The 20,888-nt window shown below is 40.7% G+C and overlaps 1 protein-coding gene across 6 annotated transcripts in view; it reads left to right on the top strand.

Moving 5' to 3' along the window:
- TBC1D14 (TBC1 domain family member 14) overlaps positions 1–20,888 on the top strand; it is a 70,885-nt gene that overhangs the window by 26,306 nt on the left and 23,691 nt on the right. For 5 of the 6 annotated variants that reach the window (XM_032685329.1, XM_032685330.1, XM_032685333.1 and 2 more), the window contains 3 exons: positions 13,895–14,013; positions 16,648–16,730; positions 18,744–18,861. In XM_032685329.1, the coding sequence (XP_032541220.1) occupies positions 13,895–14,013; positions 16,648–16,730; positions 18,744–18,861 (320 nt within the window). Of the gene's footprint in view, positions 1–9,511; positions 9,633–13,894; positions 14,014–16,647; positions 16,731–18,743; positions 18,862–20,888 lie in introns of those variants that run through there. The other variant, XM_032685334.1, reaches the window with a different exon arrangement.

Below are 20,888 nucleotides of genomic sequence, written 5' to 3'. Positions count from 1 at the left end.
TCAAGAAGAGGCAACCAGCATATAATTTGGTTGTCTCCTCTCATGTGATCTGTCTTCACAGAACTTGTTTGCAACTGGTTAGTCAAGATTTTGTGTATTAAAAGACTAAGGTATAAAGGAAAGTCAGATTTTGGCTATATCCTAGGGACGCGTTGTAGCTTTCTTCCCCAAAAAAATGAAATTACTTTTTTTCTGTAGTGTATTTATTTTCATTTTTTCTGCAATAGAAAAATCCATTTTTAATCAATGCATATTTTTTTCCCTTCCAAAGGTGCTGTGACCCTATGAGGGCTGATCAATTTAACTTCCACTATATGAATTCCAATAAGAGCTCAATAGAATATCCTCATTTTCTTTGAGTTTCAATATCAGTAAAATTCAGTACGTATAACACTTGAGGCCTTTCAATAACAATCTTTACTCATAAATTCAGGTTTAAATATTTTATGATGTCATTTGCTGACACTATTATTACATATAGTAATAATTAAAATTTCTAGTGGCAGTTCCTTAATAATAAAAAATTAGCTATTATTTTTAACTTAGGGATTGTCATATATTCAAATTTATGAGGATTTATGTTCTGAAAGAAGTCATAGTGTGCTCTTGGAGGAAATGAGAGTGGGTGACTCTTCCCCCTCCATCCAGGAATAAGGATTTAAATAAATCAATTGCTGGGGAGTTGGATTCCTGCCCTGAAGTCACCGCTGATGGAAACAGCCTACCCACCTCAGGTGCAGGGGAAAGCTGCAGGGGTTTATGTGCAGCTGTGGGTAAGGAGCTTCTCTGTGTGAGGCCCCCAGAGCAGACTGCAGGCGCAGTGGTGGCAGAAGAGCTCAGAGCCAGGCTTTTCTGGACACCTGGCTTGTTCTGCCCTTGCCACTGCAGCTTCTCTGTGGTGACCAGTGACAGGACCGGATGGAATGGCCTGAAGTTCTGTCAGGGGAGGTTTAGGTTGGATATCAGGAAAAGTTCTTCATCCAGAGGGTGGTTGGGCACTGGAACAGGCTCCCCAGGGAAGCGGTCACAGCACCAAGCCTGGCAGAGTTCAAGAAGCATTTGGATGATACTCTTGGGCACATGGTGTGACTCTTGGGGATGGTCCTGTGCCGATCCAGGAGTTGGACTCGGTGATCCTTGTGGGTTCCTTCCAACTCAGCGTGTTCTGTGATTCTGTGAGTCAGATTGTTCAGACTTGGTAATCCCGTTAATACAATATTGCTTCTGTCATACAAGCTGCCAGCAGTGTTCCCATCCCTTCCTACCAAACTGTTTTGATTTTTTTAAAAAATCATTCCTGTATTTGTTTCTTTGGAGAAGAGAGGGAGGTGGAAAAGTCGAATTCTTTCTTGGTGTCAACTGTAAAATTTTCCAAGTGGACTGTCTTCAGCTGGAGGCAAAACAGTTCTTCTTTTTGGAGTGATGCGGTAACAGGAAATAAATCAACATCATTTACCAATTATATTTTTCTGTAATAATTAGATGATGGATATGCTTGGGGTCAACATTCCAGTCAATTAAAATCAATTGTACTGAAGAGGCTTACTCTGCAGCATGTGATAAAGTGCAAATGAGTTATTGAAACAGCAAAATACATTGCTTGGCTCAGATGATGCTTTGTTATGGGTTGAACAGTTAAACTTATAACAGTACTCTAGGAAAAACCTTTGTAGGTTGAGTTGGGTTAGTTGTCATTCAAGTCAATCTTCACTTGATTTTTCTTTCAAGCTAGAAACCTAGCTGACTGATGAAATCTGTTTTCTGGCTTGAACCTCTTAGATGGAAAAGAGTTTCAGAGCAACAGCACCCAGTAAGAAATACAGAAAGAATTTACTACAACCCGTGCTTTAGGCAGCCAGTGATAAAAGCTCCTGTTGAAAATAGTGTGGTTTTTCCAAGTACAGAAAAACCCAAACCAGAGAAAAGTCCACAGACTGCTGATGTGTGGACTTCTTGTGCAGCTCCGGATGCAGGAGCACTCGGGGTGGAAGCTGTGCAGCGTGTCCAGCTGCTGCCTCCTGTTCCGCGTCTGCACATCCGCAGCCTCTGCTGACGGGCGCACTTGATAAAAATCCTGAGCTGTTCTGAGCGTTTGCCTGGGCCTCGCTTTGCGCTCTGTTCACGGGGGCCACACGGGGCCTCTTGAAGGGGAAGTGCCTGGTTCAAGCTGGCTGCTGGTTCTGGCAGGAGGTAGACCTCCAGATTTGGATAAAGCACTGTCTTCTGCTTATCCTGAGTTTGTCTTTGGATAAATCATTGTGACTGATGGCTATAGGTATTAATAGGGTGAGCATTTGCATGTAGACTTTATTGCCACTTTGAAGCATTCTGGCTATAAACTGTGGAGTGCATTTTTTCTGTTCTACACAAAGAGTCTGAGGGTGTGGATGATTCACTTCCTATATTCTCCTCTGCTGGGTTCATTTCTACTTGTCAGCCTTCAAAAAGGCAGGATTTAAATCTTTCACGGCGTGCCAGAGTTTGTTTTTGTTTTTAAGAAGAAGCAAGTGCAGTGTAAGAAGGCATAGTTACTGTGCTTAGTCTAAAACTAACCTATGCCTATTATTGTTACAATCTCTGGAAATAAAGATGTAACTGATTTCCCCACTTAAGAATTACAACCCAAAACTTGAAAGTTGCCTTAATGCATTGCTCTTTCATGTCTTTCCTTCTGATCCAGGCACAACAGTTTTTATTTCATTGTAACCATACGTAAAGGGCATCTAATTTTTGTGAAAATAAATAAAAATAAGAGAGGAAACCTGTTTTGTCACTGATGAAGTCCTAAGAAACCTTTTCTTTTTCCTCAACAAGAACTGTACTAAATAGATTATTTAGCAATTCCAGTAGACTGTATTACTCTACAAAGAGGGGGTTGCCCTTGTCCTGTCTTGAAAATTGCTGCCTCAAACAAATCTACTATCATATTTAAACAGATAAAGCAAGAGTACTATCTTCCATCTGCAGTAAATGAAAGGGTAATTTAATACTATGCCAGGAGGGTTGTTCAGGAGTATTTTAATAATAAAAGAATGTAATATGACCCAGTCAGGTATAATAATCTAGTAGAGTCTAGCTGCCAAAGTGCAGCTTTTGATGCTATTGGAACTTTTCCCCTTATGTTAAGAGCATGTGAAAGCAGAGAATATGTTTCAAGCATCACACTAATAGAAAATAATAAGCTTTGAGTACCAGTTTAAATAGCTGTGACAGGCTACAAAGTATTTTTGAAAGGAAGTGAGAGGGTTTTTTTCCCCCTTTTCCAGTGTTAAAGCTTTTATTTTTACTTCATCATTTTAAAACTACTTGCGAATTGTGTGAGTCAAAAACCCTAGAAGCTAGAGTGATCCTAAAGTGATGTAACAGGGGGTGTTTAAGGAAAGGTATCTTCTTTCAGGAATAAAGATACTACATAGAAAGAAGTATAAGCTTTGTTAGTTGTTGTTGCAGTTACAATGTCAGCTGGTGGTCTCTACTGAAGGATCTGTTTTAATGCCAGTGGGATGTTTTGGGGGGAAGTGCAGTAAGTTTGAAGTTGTCCAGTTTGTCTGGCTCAATTCATACTGTTACTTTGTAGCCCAAGTTGATACTTAGCACTAGATGGAATATGAATTCTCATAGCACAAGACTATTTTTAAATGCAGGAAGCCACAAATTCATGGGAAAATGATTGACTTTTGAGTATGAAGTATACAGCTCTTTCTAACCCTAAAATTTCAAGGCCAAGGGATACAACTTTTCAGGAGAGCTGATACATCAGTGGAAACTTGCTCTCATTTGTGTTAAATTACATCCAACATGCAGCTGGCATTTGTGTGTCTGCCAGTGCTGAGAGATAGATACTTAGACACCTATATCTTTGTACAGTCAGTAAGTTTTTTCCATGTAGTAACCTTCCCCTGGCAACACACAGGAGGCTTTCAGACTTCCCCCCCATGGGTTTTTTGAGTGAAAATAGATGCCTGTAGAGAGCAAGCCTGGAAATAACAGCACGTGCCTTTGACTGTTGCATTGCACAAACACTTGGCAAAGCCTTTCTGTGAAGCAAAGCAAATCCTTAAAGGCAGGTGTGTTGGCCCCTAAATATTGTGATGGAACTGCCTATTCTAACAGGAGACTGGAACCTTCCATTGCTGACATGTAAAATTGAGAAAGCTTTGCGATACTTCAGTGTGCTATTTTTGTGTTAAGCAGAAGCAAGTTTCCAAGAAACCCGACCCAAAGGTTTTCTTTGTCTGTCTTCCAGTTTATACATCTCGAACTTCATCTAAAATTAAAGAATGGGGGTAGGTGGAGGTTTTGAAAGGCTAACTCTTACCATGCTCACTAGCAACAACAAAAAAAACTGATGTTCTTTGGCCCTACAAAATGAATGGAGTTATTGTATGTGTGTTACTGGAAACCCTGAAGATACGGGTATAAGGATTTTAAAAAGCCAGACTGGTGCTTTTTCCCTAAGTGTCTTTCTGAAGAAAGACTAGCAAATTTTGTGTTCTTCTTTTCTCTCTCAGGGGACTCTTGATCTGATTTTTTTACTTGATTTTGTTACAATTTTTCTGTGCCTATAGTAGTTTCCACATAATTTTCTTGTGCTCTATTGAGAAGTTGTCACTTGAGCATGACAAAGTTTAGTGGAAGCAGTTTCATGAATATTAAAGCCTGAAAATAGTCATTGCTTTAAAGCACACTATGAAAGTATGTTGCATTCCTTTAAATATTGTATTTATGTTTGTGTGTAGCTTTGAAAAGCTACAATGTCTTCTTCTCAAGACTGAACCTTAAATTGTAAAGAAGATTATATTCAGGAAAATTTACATTTTGATATAGTTTTTTGTAAAATTAAACAGAATGCACAAGGGTCTACAAGACTGGGCAGGTGATGAGAGAGAATATGGAGCACACCATCAATATGAGTATAAAATAAGCTTTTATTAGACGTGTAAGAAATTGGCACCAGTAACGTCTTCAAGGGTAATTTCAGGGATTAGAGAAGCAAACATAGATGCAAAAATCCACTCAGAGGCTTTAGTGCAGTAGACTCATTGCCTTGCCTTTCTATAATTTCAAAGAGCAGACAAGTATCAAACTTGAGGAAGTCAGAGATCCTTAGAGATGGCCAAATCTTGATGATAAAGCAGAATAGAAACTAGCAGAGGAATTTGAAAACAGGGGAGAAATAGAATATAGTTAAAAGTATCAAGTGAAGTACCTTTCCCTAACTAGTTTGTTATATGTACTGAAGCCATGGAGCTAAGTACTAGTGTGCCCATACTTACCTACACAGACAGGTGTTTGCAAACGAGAATAGTGACTGTGTGCTGTGGTGGGCATCTGAACAGCATAATAATGCAAATTGTTGTGCATTGCAAAGCTGGTGGCATTCCTGGGTGAATTCTAGGCTGTGTTGAAGTTTACAAGTATTTGAGGTTGTATTTGCAACTGATTTGAGAACTTGCAAGATGTTCCTGTGACTCTTTTCCTGTATACCAGAGTTAACCTGGTTCTTTGGCCATTTCAGAATGGCATCACCATCAAGCTGATGTGGCATGGAGAAAATTTTTATTTCTGCATCTCACTCAGAATGAGGGGGACAGTTCCAACATGATCTTCAGTCAGACTGAAGAGTGTGTTATTTGATACTAGATAGGAAAGGTAAGTTTTCCCCTGCAACATCAGCACTAATGTGAAATGTCAGAAGAAAAAGTTGCTGAGAGACTATTTGGAAGGGGATGTTGCTGAGGCTGTGTGGATAATTGAGGTGGAAAGACCAGTGAGTGTGTGTACAGATTATGTAAAATCATATTTTTACATGAAGTCTGTATCCATTGGAATCCCAGTCCCTGGAAGTGACATTTAAGGGATATGCTGAAAGCAGGTGTTGATAGCATTTTATTCTGGCAGATGTTCACAAAAAATAAAAGTAAAATAGCCATCTAGCATGTATTCTCAAGCATTTAGCAGATGCTTGCCCTGCTGGAGGCCTTTCTTGCAGATGTTTCCATTTGATTGATGCTGCAGTGTACCAGATAATGTCAGTATATAGGGAAATTGTGCACATGTTTGTATACGCAGATTAAATTGTGTCCTTTGCAGTGTTCTAAGCAGTAGGGTGTTGGTTTTTTTTGTTGTTACTGTGACTCACATTGGAATCACTTGGAACCAGATGCTGCTCAATCTGATTGAAGATCCTATATTTGATGTTAAATAGCTGTTCTTAAGCTACAGGTTTCATAGGTGTGTCTCTCATGGTTCATAGGTCGGGTTTGTCTCTGAGTACTTCAAATAGAGGGATCTATTTTCTGTGCCTTCCTTTTTTTTTTTTTTTTTTAATGAAACATGTCACTCTCTGTGAACCAAAAAACACTTAAATTATTTACCTACAGTGCAAATGAAATGTGAACCCTGAGGGTGAGAAACATCTGATATGAGCACAATGAATGATTAGAGGCAACAGACTTCAAAACAGCAAACTGTTGTTCTTTCTTGGAACAAACTGTTATTCTTTCTTGGAAGACCTAACTTGGCCTTATCTATGCTTAGGTTATAAATGTTCCTTGATTTGATGCCTCTGTTGCTCAAAATGCCATGTTATAAAAATATGTATATGGATTAATTGTTAAACTAGTCCAGTGGCTGAAGCACAGAACTGAGTATGTGGCTTCTCATTCTCTCTCAGCTTTCTGGAAGATGCATGGATTATTTTATTCACTTAACTTCAGTGTGATTGTGTGGGATGACAGTTGCCAGCCCAAGCTCCATATCACCCATAATTGGAAGGGAGAAGTAGACACTTCTCAGGGGAAAAGAGGGAAATTTCAGAGCACTTGAAATGATGCCTAAAAATAGTGTGAGGTTTTCCTCTTGAACTGGCCATAGTATCTTCTCCTTACATTGCTTAAGCATTCCTAATTTGTTAAGTATGGAACAGAAGAATACTGTGGTACTAAAAAGGAGAAGGATATCCTGGTGGAAGATAAAACTTCACACATGTTATTTCCATCAAATTCTGTCACCTCATTGCTATCTTCTGCTCAGGTATCCTTCTATAACATGGGAGGATTAAATATGTATAGAGACAGAAAGCTGGATAAAGCAAGTAGGGATGATGGTTCTTGAATCGTAGAGCTTGCCAGATCGCTCTGGCAAAGTGTCCAGGTTGAAATTCAGATTTCTCAGGTTGTTAGATCAGTAACTAATAAATTAACTGCATTTCAGAATAGTTCTGTACTGGTTTTGAAGTTATATAAAAAGCTTCCTAAGGAGTTGTTTTGAAAGTTTAATATCTGAGATCAGCAGTTTGTATTCTGTTTGTTAAGTTTTGAATGATATTCCCATAATCTGATTTTTGCCTGAGGTGTCAGTCTCCTTAAAGTCTCTTTGATTATTCTATACATAAGAGTCTCCATTAAAATGACTTATTTATGGCCCAGTGCCACATCAAGAATCAGATCTTAGTTTCCCAGCTCCAAAGGTCATCTACAAGTTTCATGATCTGATTTCAGTTAAACCGCTGAAGAAACAATCATGTTGCATGCTCCCTTTCCTTCCTTTTCCTTTGACATTTACATGGCCCCACAGCGTTAGAGTAACCAGACTAATTCAACAGAACAGAGCGTTTGTTTTCGGCAGTATTATTTCCCCGATCTAGTGAGCCTGGAATCGTCACACAGCTGCTTAATGGTGGCACAAAAAATGGTGTGAGGGCTTAGGGGAGGAGGGCAGTGAAGTGTTGGGTGTGCACCAGCTGAAATTTGTCTGGTAAACTATTTATAAAAGATAAGAGATTGCAGGTAGACATGCAGTAGGCAGCTACAAAGCAGTGGAAGGGAACACTGAAGCAGTATTTAGGTAGCGGTCAGATTCTAACCAGGGAAAAAATAATTTTCTGTTTGCTTGTGCAATCCTGTCTCATATGCTGAGTGAGGTGAGAATTCCAGTAAATAAAAAAACGTAATTAAAGCTTGCACATAACTTGTTTGAGTAGCCTCAGGTTATAATTGTGGCAGCCTAAAAATAGTGGCTGCTACAAACTACGTGTGTGACACATGGCCAGCTGTGGTCTGAGTTGCAGGGGGTACTTTGCTTTTCACCCCACACTAGTATTTTCCCGTGTCACCAGGCATCCCTCTCTCCCAGTCAGTGCTTTGCAGAAGAGCTGCAATATCATTCTGTTTTCAGCCTGTGACAGCACAGAGATCTACCACAGGATATACCACCCGAGGGTGCTTTTTCTCGTGATCTGCTTTTTTTCTGTGTTAATATCTGTATCTTTACAGGAATGTTTTTTAATATGCATGATAACTTACTGCTTCAGATAGTTCATGAGATAAAGCATTAGCCCTGGAGGCTGTAGTGCTTTCCATGAGCTGTGGTGACTTGCCACTGTGATAATTTGTGCTCTGACACTGGACGCTTGGATGTTAAATGTCTGTAACTAATTGGGAGGGGTGGTGTGGAAACGAAGCCTAGATACTTTTAAACAATAAGCTGTTCCACATTTGGTGAGGTATCACTGCATCCATGAAATAGATGCGAAGTCACAGGTTGAAAACAATAGTGATATAACACCTGGCAATTCTGAGAAAATAAATTATCACAACTTTTGCAAAGCCACCCTTTGAAAGCAGAATACACATGGCCTTGATAAAGGCCACGAACAATTCAGCCTGGCAGATGCAAACCATAGTGAAATTCAGGAAAATGAAATCCTTAGTACAGGGCTGAGAAAAGGACAACAGTTGCAGGTGAATAGGTAATACTATAAGATGCAAGTCTACCAAAGTCTACACAAGTCTACACTGCTTGAGTCTCTCCCCTAAGTTAAGAGCTTTTCGACCAAGGAATAGTAGCAAGCTTAATTAATCTAGATTGAGGCAAAATATTTATTAAGATGTGATGTGAAAGTTGTCAGAACTGTGGAAGGGGTATTGTATCTTTTAGGGCTGTTTCAAGTGGAGAGAGCATGAGTGGTACTGAAAAGATATTTATGCTGTAAGAAGTATTTCAGCATAAAGCTGCTGCTTTTCCTTCGGCAGTGGTTTAAGGGCTGGTGAGTTTTAGCTGCTCTTGCACTTAGGACTGTTTCCGAGGCTGTCTCAGCAAGGCACAGTATCGGACTCGGTACCAGCAAACGCCTGGCTGGAGCCAGGGACCAGGGACGCGGGGATGGGAAGCGCCTGGATGGGAGACGAATCGAGAGAGATGCCAGTGTATCAGGAATGCAGCTGCATCCTAACCCAGCACATGTAATTCTGGGCAGACAAAGGCTGCGGCTGATGCTCAGGAGCCTGTGCGAGGTTTGGATTATCCGTCACGGCCCGGATCCCAGGCGGGCAGGGCAGCGCTGCCGGGGCGGTGCGGGGGGCGGGCGGCGTGTGCCGGGCGGGGCCGAGCGTGCCCAGGCAGCGCTGGGCGGGGCGGGGAGCAGCGATGGTGACGGCGTGCGGCGGCCCCGCGGGTGATTAGCGCGGCTGGCGGGGCGGGCCGGCCCGGCCGGACCCACCCGCGGAGGGCGGCCCGGGGCGGGCGGCCCGCGAGGCCGTGCGGGCCCGGGCGGCGGGAGCCAGGCCCGCGGAGAGCGGCGGGCAATGGGGCTCCGGCACCGCCGCCTCTGAGGGACCGCAGCGTTCATGGTGAGCGGGGCCGGCCGGGACTCGGGGGTCGGGGCGGGCGCGGACTCGAACGCGGGTCGGGGGACCCGGCCTTGCCCGCTTTTCAGTCGCCTCGCCGGGTTCGGGAGAGAATCAACTTCCCGGGAAAGAGGAATCCCCTTTGTGCGAGGCGAGACCCCCCCGGGGGCTCGGGGTGCCGGAGCGTGGGAGCTGCGGGCTGGGAGCCACCCCTGGGAGTGTCCCGGGGTAGCAGCCATCCCCCTCCCGCCAGCCCCAGCCCGGCAGCGCGGTGTCTGCCGCTCCGGCGCCCGGCATGAATATTTCATACTCGGCTCCATCGGAGAGTGGCTGCCTTTAAACACGCAGGGCCAGAACAAGATGACCTTGATAGAGCAGTCTGTGTTATTGTAGGTTCAGTTCTGCCGTGCTGTGGTGCCCGGGGAGGCTCAGGGCGTGCGGGAAGTCCTACGGCGCTCTCCCGGGTAGCGCAGTTGGTCGTTCAGCGCTTGCCCTGTGTTCTGGTGGGTTATTTGCGCCTCCGTAGGGATGGTTGAGGATCCCTTTGTAGGTTGGTTCTCTTTCTTGAAGACTCACGGGGGATCATCACGACTGGAGCTTCTTGCATCTGAACTGCAAAGCTGCCAGGTTCCACCGGGAATTAAACTTGCTTTGGGGAGGGGTGTTTCTGTGGGTTTTCTTTGTTTGGTTTCGATTATTTAAATCAGTGCTTTAATCGACAGCACACTCTTACAGAACATCTTCAAACCCTAGTTCAGCTGTTGTAAACAGGTAAAGACGAAACCTGGAAGAAAGCCTAAGTGATCTCAGTGATAAGGATGTATTCTAAATTGTAAACGGTCAGCTCATCCAGAGTTGGTCCTAAAATTAGCTTGCAACTGTGTCAGGTTAGTAACCCCTAATTATAGTATAGGATTTAAACAGATGATGAATTATTTGTACCTGTGAGAGATTTGAGTCTGGCTTAAAAAAAACCAAAACAAACACAAAGAAACCAAAACCCAAAGCTTAAAATGAGCTATCGTGTGGTTCAGCCTATTGCAGTATGCCTGTATGTGCAAATACTTCTACTTGCTCAGTCAGCAGATAGTCTTAATATGAGTTTGTGAAGGCTTCAGTGTGTTTCATTACTGTATCATATGCTGTGCTCTGTTTGAAATTGCATTCTCTTCTCACTGGAATAAAAGATAATTTTCATGAGCTTTTATCTTCTGTGAATTTTGGGGGTTTTGGTTTTTGTGTTCTTGGTTTTTTGGGGGAAGTGGGGAAGAGTTTTTTGTTTCCTTGGGTTTTTTTATTATTTTACCTAATTAAAAAACAGTCATGTAGATAATATCATCCTCAGACATTTTTATTCATGTTTGGCTACCACTGAAAAGGATGAAATTACTACAAAGGAATCATACTTGTAATCTCATAAAATGTACCACTCCCATTTTTGTGCTGGTCTGGCTTCTTTACTGTAGGATAGTGCTGAGTGGAACACGTCAGTGAATACTTGCTGAAATGCAGGGTGAGCTTTTGAGTACTTTGAGTAGCTGTACTGATGTGCTAATACTGTAACTAGCCACCCACATTCAAAAATAAAACGTCTTCTTAACCAAGAAATTCTTGAATTATATGCAGTGTAGTGCTGATCTGGGAAACTTTGTGCTTAGCTGAAAGAGATTTCCAAATTAATTCTGCTGTACAGAAGAAAATCCACGGTGTGGGCATTGTTTCTCACCTTCCAAAAGCAATTTTGCTTTCCGGTTGGTTTTCAGTGAAAGGAGACCCTGAAAATAATTTTCCTAAGCCAAAATTAAGCAGCTTTTCTGGAACTTGTACTGGAATAAGCATTGGTGCATATATTTTAATGTCAAGTTCTGAGATGCTTTAGGGAGATCTATGTATGATGATTTCTGCATATTAACTGTTCCTTGTGGATGCTGAATGGTTTTTCTTTACCAGCAGTGTCTCAAAAGAGTAAAGATGTTAGATTTAGGCACAAGGTTCACCTTGTCTGTGGAAGCAGTAATAGAGATTAATATTTGACTATGTTAATTTGTGAGAAAGGGCTCATAAAAAAACTCAGTCACCTAATAGAAATGGAGAGAAAGAATAGCTGTGTGCTTCATTGCTGTCAGCACAGCGGATTTGCTCCGCAGCTGGTACAGCTGAAGCACATTATGATGGTGCTCTCACACACTGGTCACTATCAGCTGCTTTCTGATGCAAGTGAGTAGTTTAAGACCAGTGCCTGTACTTTTTGAATATGCTCTTGATCACAATACCTCTGTTACAATATTTCTTTGCTTATTTTTTCTCTGGAGGGTTTTTTTAGTGAACAGCTTTGTCAGCGTGAGCACCGTCCCTTTACTTGACAAAGCTAAGTTTAAGTACATTTTTCTTGGTTCTTTTCCTGGTTTGCAAACTGATGTCATGCATAGCAGTATTAGCTGGTATTAATGAGCCAGACATTCCAAATTCGTGACCATGTTTCCCATCACAGCAATGCTGGCATCATAGGATTGATTGCTGAGGCAGTGCCCGGTTAACACACAAGGAAAAAAGAGGAATTTTTGTGTCCCAAGGGCTGCACAGACCTGCACCCATGAGTCCCACAGAACTAACTTGAGCTAGAATTAAACTGTACAACATAAAGTAGAATATTAAGGTTGTGTTGTTCTTCACTTATGTCTGGTTTTCATCCATCCTTTTTTTTTAAGGTAGAGTTGGAGGAGAAGGCCTTTCTAGAAGTGATAGGGATCCCATTTTAGTTGCTGAATGATCCAGGCTGTTCTGATTGTGTTGGAAAGGTTGGATCTATTGCCCAAGGAGGCTTTGACATAATTGACAGGTTGAGAGTAAGCAAGCAGTAGCATCTGAGAAGGTCTTTGTGCTGACAGGGAGAAGTCTCTGGCTGGAACCCTATTCATAACACATTCATTGTGCTCATTTATCTTTTTTTTTTTTTTAATTTCAGTAGAAATTATAGAAAAAAGCTGTGCATGAAAGCCCTTGAGTTTGGGAAGTGGCAAAAATCATTATAAAGTTGAATGTAGATGTAACTATTATGTAGATGTAGTTTTTCCATAGGACTGTTTGACTGTGTTTGTTATTTGTATATCACTGATACTTTGCATACCTAATGTTTGCTATAGTACTTCAAGCAGTGGAGTAGATGGAAGCTGTGTAAAGTTTGGTTTATCCTATTAGGTCATGGGTTTAGTATGTTTTTTTTTCCAAATGAGTGTTTGTAGGAAAAATAAAAATAAAATTGTATGTGTAATGCCAAGCCCTCTCCTGTAGATCATGGTGAGGCAGTAATTGAGTGGAGGGACCTCTGAGAGTCTAACACCCCTCTTAGAACAGAGTCTGCTTAGACCAGGTTCTGGGGGCTCCTTCATCTGAGCTTGAGTGCCCTTGAGGCTGGAAGTTCTACTGCATCTCAGGAGACTTGTCCCAGTGCTTGACTAGAATTCCCCTGGTAAAGTTTGTGCCTATTGTCTTTGTGTTCTTTATACAAGTGCCTCAGAGACTTGTATTTGGCCTTCACCACATCCCGTTATTGCTGTCTGCCAAAGGTCCCTGCAAAGCTTTTCCTCTGGAGGCTGAGCAAGCCTCTCGGCCTCTCTCTGTATGGCACTGGCTCCAGACCCTCGTCACCTTGGTGCCTCTTTGCTGGTCTTACTCTTGTGTGTCAGTGTCTGATTACAGACACAAGTTAACATGTTATGCTCTATAACATAGAGTTGTGTAAGGCATCATACCAAGGATGGGCTTTCTGTGATTTTAACCTTTTTTTTTTTTTTTCCATTGTTGAACTGTTGCATGTGAAAACAGCTTGTGTGGGGAGATATATTACTATGAGATTTTAAGACAAGCAGCTTGTGGTCATGTTTGGCTTCAATTTCAAAACCATGTAAATTAAAAGAAAAATATTTTAAATAGGTCTTATTTTTATACCTCAAATAGTATCTGCTGTTTGTAAACTCCTTCTGAGCAGTACTGTGTAAAAGCAGGCTGTCAGCCAGAGGAACTTAAGATGTTTTTACAAATAGGAAGAATGAAAAAAAACCATCAGAACTCACTCCTGAACATAAATTTGCCATTGTTTTCAGTTCTGAGATTGCTCTAGTTGAAAAGCTCTAAAGGGACTGCAGCAGGGTAGAGATATGAAAGCATTGTCTTGAAGACTTTTGTAGACCCATTTTAAATTCTCATGTGCATCATTTTGATGTTCTCCACTCTTGTAAGTTGCCCTGTCTTTTTTTTTTCTCTAGGAATATGAAGAAAAAACTGGACGAGCTCACAAACCTCTCTCTCCTAAACAGAATGTGAGGAAGAATCTTGACTTTGAACCACTCTCCACTACAGCACTTATTTTAGAGGACAGACCAGCGTAAGTTCTGGAAAGTGCCACAGTGAGGGTCTCTTTAAAATTAACCTAGCAAAGATTTTTCTAACTCAGCATAATTGCTTACCCTAACTTAAACAAATTACTTAAAATCTAAAGTAGAATTTTTTTCAGAGTAGTGAATATGGAAGTGGGTTGATTATGAGAAAAATTATTCAAACAGAAGGAACCTTATTTAATAATAAAAGCAATGGCTTTTTATGAAAGGAGGTAAGTAAGAGAGCAGAGCTCTAGTTTTGAGTAATTCTACCTTTTAAACATGAATAAGAGATTTTTATTTTCCGTGAGAGCACATAAGCATAAAAATGAAGCTGGTACGTGCTAAAGAGATTGAGAAGCACTAATACAGTGTCCTGTTTGCACAGGGAAAGAAAACACTTCCATAAATAATGAAACATGAATAGTGATTGCTCTGCAGCGAGTTAAGCATCACATTTTAAAGGTTGTCAAGTACTTGATAAGTTGTTTCATACCTCTTTTACTGCAAGGAGATTCTTCCATATGCAAACTGACTCCAAAGCGATTTACTGGCAGTTGCTTTGCCATGTTTTGCTTCTGAATTACACAAATTATGTCATGTTTAGTCTATGATTGTGAATGTTATCTGGCTTTATGGGGATGATGTCTGCATTTTTAGTATAGCTGTGCATTGGTGTGAAGAACTGGCATAACACAGATCTGTGTTTTCATCAACACAGTGTGAAAAATGCCCATGTCAAAGTAGTCTAGTCGTAGGGTTATTTAAATAACTTTTTGACTTGTCTGATGAACTGTGTGGCAAGACCTCGGGATGTCTAGAACAACATGAGTGATTATTTGTTAAAGCAGGCTTTATTGTGTACAGCTGGAAACAAAGCATGCTACCTTATCTGTTGTATTCAAAACCTGCCTGCTAAAAATCTTTCTTCTTGTGGGATAATCTGAGAAGTACGGTGTTCACACAGATGGAATTAGTGATGCATTCCAGGAGAATGTTCAGGTTTTGCTTTCTTTCCTACTGTTGATAGACTGAGGAACTTCTACAGAATAGGTATTTTTAAGATTCTAGACAAGTGAATCATCATTTCTTTTGTCTAGTAGGGAAAACTGCTCTGGGCAGCAGTGCTGTCCTCTGACTCTTTCTAAAGAATCTTTTTTTTAACTGTTTGCTTGCAGTTTACATACTATTTTTTTTTCTATCAGGCTTTAAGTAATTTCTTTTTGATTTCCTATGACAAAAAGCTTTAAGACTTCTGGAAGAAAAATGCAGTGAGATTTTTTTTCAGAATGGCTGCTCTTGATTTCACACTCAATTGTAGGATTTAGGTAAAACTTTATAGTAAAAAAATCAGTAAATATTCCATAGTTCCTCTAACTTCAACTCCAAAAAGTGTTAGTTGAATCTTAATAATACTAAACAACATCTCACGTGTATGGTGGTGATGTTAAGAGATAGGGCAGATAATTTGAATGATGGAATTTAAGTTAGCAGAACTGTGTTATTTCATCTGATTTTCTTTTCCAAACTTTCCCTAACTTGAACCATTTCTAAAGACTTGGATTTAAAAAAGATGATGATGAATTTACAAAAGTGAAACTGGAAAAAGAGTGGATTGTTTTCTGTGCCTAACAAAGACACAAATGTGAAAATTTACTTTCCTTGTTCTAGTAACAATCTTGAATTTGAAAAAACAGAAAGATGTGAACAAATCTCGATTTGTCATAGGCCTGTATTTCATGGCTGTGACTGGGTAAATAGTGACACCCACTCAATGGTGACTGTGCTGATGGAAAGCAGCTGCCTGATGTGCGACACCTTACAGGAACAGGAAAGTGAATTTTTGCATAGCTTTTCTATTAACCAAAGATACAAACTGTCCTAGGAATAAAATACAGTGTTCTACAATACAGAATAACAAAATAGTTAGTCATTTCCTGTTTTGATGTTTTGATGATCCTGTATTTGTAAAGAGATACTTATGGTTATGTTAATTACAAATATGAGTAGCTTAAAGGTATTGTGTTTTGACATATGAACACCTGTATTTGTATGGCAGAGCCTTAATCACAAATCACAATGTTGTGTTGGTATTGATGAGTGGACAATATCAAGGATGACTCCAGTGCCACTTGTTGCTCTAGGAGCCAGGGGGAAGAGTCAAGCCTTTAAAATAGAAATGGAGTCTCAGAGAGTGGAGGGAAAAGGGAACTGGGATAGGGAGTCAGTACATGTGGGTAAAGAAAGTTGTGCATGTAACCCGTAAATGAGGTGCACAGTAAGAGAGAGTATGGTCCTGTATCTTACCAGTTTAAATCAAAACTACCAGCTTGGTATATACCCTTTATGAAGATCAGCCTGTGGGTTCAGTTGGTTTAATAATAAAAATGCTGAAATTACCAAACATAAGGAAATTACTCAGCATATTTTGTGTATAAAAGTAATCATAGCTGGTCAGTGTTCTTCCCTTCTGCTGACTCTGGCAAAAAAAGATTCTTTCCAAGGATCTGTTGTTCTGCTCACTGATTGCATATTTTGACAAGAAACAGTGTATACTTTTCTTTTAGAAGTGCCTAGAATTTTCCTTAGAGAGGCATGCCAACTCTAAATACTGATTTTTTATTTTTTTTTTTTAATTTAAGGAACCTCCCTGCAAAACCAGCAGAAGAAGCTCAGAAACACAGACAACAGTACGAAGAAATGGTAGTTCAAGCAAAAAAAAGAGGTGATGGAATTTCTTGTCTTCAGAGGAGAAAAGTAAAGTTAAGGGCATTTCTAAACCTGAAATAACACTTGTGACAGTCTGTTGCTCTGTAATGTGGGGGATCTGTACCTCCCTTTAAAGAAGTATCAATCCAAAGAGAGAGGAACAAAGGTAGTTTCATTGAAAAGCCCCACCCTAAGCTGAAAAATAAAAATCCTAGAATCCAGCAGGAAAGAATTTTTTAATCTGTAACTCTTAAATAAATGAATGGCATCTATTTGTGGCTTTAAAAGCTTACTAATATAGTGAAGTAGGTTGTCAGTCAAATTAGTGAAAACTAGACTTAAAACTGTAGGGTATTTGTCAGTGTCACGTTGGGAACAACCTGTTCAGGCTGTAGTACATAAACATATAATTTTCCACATAGGAAAATGTATGCAATTATGTTCATTTGATATCTCTCACTTACAGCTTTCCCAGAGTTTTGCTCCTAATTTCTTGTCTGACGTTGTTCACACAAGTGTCTTAATAACACTGTACCATGCATATGAGGCAGAGGTGACAGTAGTGGTGGTTTCCTTCTGCTGGTATTTTTGACCATCTGGGTTTTCTAATTAAAAACATGCTTTGCAGTAATAGGAAATTTGGACTCACAGAGGTTTTGCATTCAGTGGGAGCTGCTGGAAATATTTTTTTCCAGCCAGCCAGACCTTTGAACAGCATGGAACAGTGGAAAGGTGATATGAACACAGGACTTCCTTGCTTTCTACAGCTGACATACTAATAGCAGTGTCCTTTTGTGATTTTGAACATTGTACACCTACCAGTGAAGTTTTAACTTCATGTGACTCCTGTTTTAGTATATCCACTTTAGTAGTCCAAAGGAGTTTCTCTCTTCTTTCTTTGCATGTAGGGTAGGTGACTTGAGAGAATTGAGAGGATGATTACACAATGGGCCAGGTCCTTGTGCTGTCTTCACTGGACCTGGAGTGTGTCATTCTGTCCAGATAAACACCGTGACAAACCCATTTTCCCTAAAGCCACTCCAGATGAACAGATTTACAGAGTGATATGTTGTTTAGAGGTCAGGAGGTCAAAGAGTGTAAATACCCTGGTTTTGTTAAGAGAAAAATTGAAAGCTTGTATCAAAGCTGAAAATACCGGAGACAGCTGGGATTGTTCTGCTCAGGCACAACTTCTCTTGGGCTTTAAAGTGGACCTATCAGGCAGAATGTGTTCATTCCAAAGACCTTGTTCACAGTGTTGCTGTTCTGAAGTTGGTTTTACTTGCCAGGTCAGTACCTTCCCACGCTGTAGACAGTGTGTGTGTGTGCACACGTGTGTCCTGTGTTTCCACTGTGCTGCTGTGTCTGCCTGCGTTTGGTAAATCCACGTCCAACATCTTTGCCAGTGGAAAAAGTAGTAGCTGGTGATGCAGGAAGATGCATTGTCTGATAATGCAAAAATGTAAAATGTATCTAAACTAGACATGAAAAGTGTTTTCTTTTTAATGAACTGAAGGTTCCCATTTGTGATGCATGACATTTAGATGATCCATGTGCCAAGTAACAAAAAATTTGATTTTTTGACAGAATATCTAAATTGTAATATACATATGAAAATGAAATACAAAACTTGTATCCATTTGGCCTATGTTTTTGAATCTGATGTAACTAAAAGGGTGGGGCTTTCTTAGGAAATACTCTGACCTGTCCTACTAGATGAGGCTGTTGGCTGTCAGAGGTGCTAATTCAAAATTACTAGTGTGGTTAGATTTGAAGGGTCAAAGAAACCATATATTATCCAACTCCCTTTGTCCCATCCATTGAAAATTAGCCTTGTGCATAGTTCCACTTTGTTCTTTGTTCACATTTGACATCACTGCTTAGTTAACTGTGCCTGGGAAATTTTTAGAATTCAAACAGTAATTTTAGGTGAAAATGGTGTGCTTTTACATGGTTTTATAGCCATGGCTAACTCTGAATATTTAGTTTCTGGTTTCATTAACTTAAAAAGAAAATTTATTTTCTGCAGAGTTGAAAGAAGCTCAGAAGAGAAAGAAACAACTGGAAGAACGCTGTAAACTTGAAGACAGCATTGGGAATGCTGTTTTAACATGGAACAATGAAATCTTGCCCAACTGGGAAACTATGTAAGACAGTATGTTATACTGAGTTTTAATTAAAAATTGCGGAATCTTTATCCTGAAGAGAAGTTACAAAGTTAGGAAGCAGAATTTTAAATGGTCTTGGAAGCTTTTCTTTGAAAGCCACTCTTGGACAGGTGCAAAGAAAATAAACAACACATGTCTTTCTGAAAGGTGACTGGAAGTATCATATCATCATGGCCGGGCTTTGCGAATGAAGATTTGGGGAGGGCTCTACCCACGTTTGTTACAAACACACTGGTGGCTAAAAAGGCCAATATGAGACAGGCACGTCCAGTTGCAAAAGGCACAGCAGAAAGACTCCTTAGATGGTAAATTCTGCAAGACACGGTTCTTTCTGCGTTGTCTTTTCTCCTCAAGAGTGATCCTGGGTGCGTTCTCAAAAGCATCCGCAGCGTTATAGATGGTGTGTCTCCAGACCTTCCAGTTGGAGGCCAGAATAGACCAGTTATGGTGATCAATATGGCCAAGGCTGAGATGTTGTTTCAGGGAGTCCTTGTATCTTCTCTTTGGGGCTCCTCTCTTGCGGCAGCCGGTGGCAAGTTCCCCATAAAGCAGGATCTTAGGGAGGCGGTGGTCCTTCATCCTGGAGACGTGTCCTGCCCATCGCAGCTGTGTTCTCAGCAGCATGGCTCAATACTTGTGTGATTGCTGCTCGTTCTAGAACAGATGTATTGGTCACATAATCTGACCAGTGGATGTTTAGGATTGTACGGAGACAGCGTTGATGGAAGCATTCTAGGAGACACAGGTGGTGGCAGTAGATGACCCATGATTCAGATCCGTATAAGAGAGTAGACAGCACTATGGCTCTGTAAACACTGATCTTTGTACTTTTCTTCAGGTGTTTATTACACCAAACTCTTTGCACCTGCCTGCGAGGCTCCGCCTCTTTCTCTCCTCTCTCCTGCTGGGGCCAGGGCGGGGTTCTGGTGGCCATGCCCGGGGTCCCGGGGCGGCGGCCTGACTGGAAGTGATACAGTGCTAAATCTTATTTACTTGTCTTTACTGAAGGCTCAGGATAATCAGAAACTGAAGCCCTGAGAAGTGATCTGTGGTAGAGAATGTAAAAGCATGAAGCATCATACTTGAACACTATGCGTTTATCAGAAATGAGCTTTCCTTGACTACTTAAGCTGTTCTTTTTGTATTATCAGTGTAGATTGAAGTACCTGTATGGTTTATGAAGCCTCTTTAATTACAGAGTGTTATACCTGCTGGGATAATAAAATGATGGAAAAGAGGAATAGGGAAAAAGTTTTTTATATTATTTGCTAAAAGATTTTGTACAAAGACAGCACAGGCAGTTGATAAGCTGCCTTCATGGTCTTTGCTAGTCATCTTAAAAGAGCCACCCCTTTACCCCTCCAAATACAACCACCATTTATCCTTTCAGCATAAACCAATGGCACTCAAAATTGCAATTTGCTTAACCGTGGAATTCGGTTTCCTGAGAATATATGTTAAAAATATGGACAGAATTTGTTGGAAATTTCTGGAGAACTGAAGTATAACAAATCAAGCCTAAGCAAATTGTATATTTGTCTTTACACATTTGTCTTTAGTGTTTGAGGATGCATCTGTTATGTCTGCCGTAAAAATAAGGTCACCTTTTCCTTCATTGGTTTATAAATCCAGAAGTTCCCCAGTGCATTCACTATTTTACATTTTAGTTCAGAGTCTGCTCTTATATAAACGGATTGCTGTGGTTTTACCACTTTCATTGGTGCTTAGGTGCTATTCAGTTCCTCCTGCTGGGCTCTCAGATTGATGAACATCAGCTGCAGCCATTTCAGAGCTTGTGTTCTGTTAAAATGTCTTTCGTGCTCCCCCCTAAAAGTTACTCCTTGTCACATCCTCATGCATTTTTCCAGGGGGTTGGAGCTGCAAAGATGGGTGGGAAGCTGCACATCTGTTTGCACAGCAGGGTGGTGACGGAGGGCAGAGGGGGGACTTCCGTAACTTGTCCCTGTATTAAGTCTTGCATGGAGCTGTCCAGTCTTTAGCATAGG

This window comes from Chiroxiphia lanceolata, chromosome 4 (assembly GCF_009829145.1).
Source record: "Chiroxiphia lanceolata isolate bChiLan1 chromosome 4, bChiLan1.pri, whole genome shotgun sequence".
Taxonomy (NCBI): Eukaryota; Metazoa; Chordata; class Aves; order Passeriformes; family Pipridae; genus Chiroxiphia; species Chiroxiphia lanceolata.
Note: the sequence above shows the minus strand (reverse complement) of the source record. Positions and strands in the feature narration are given on the sequence as shown.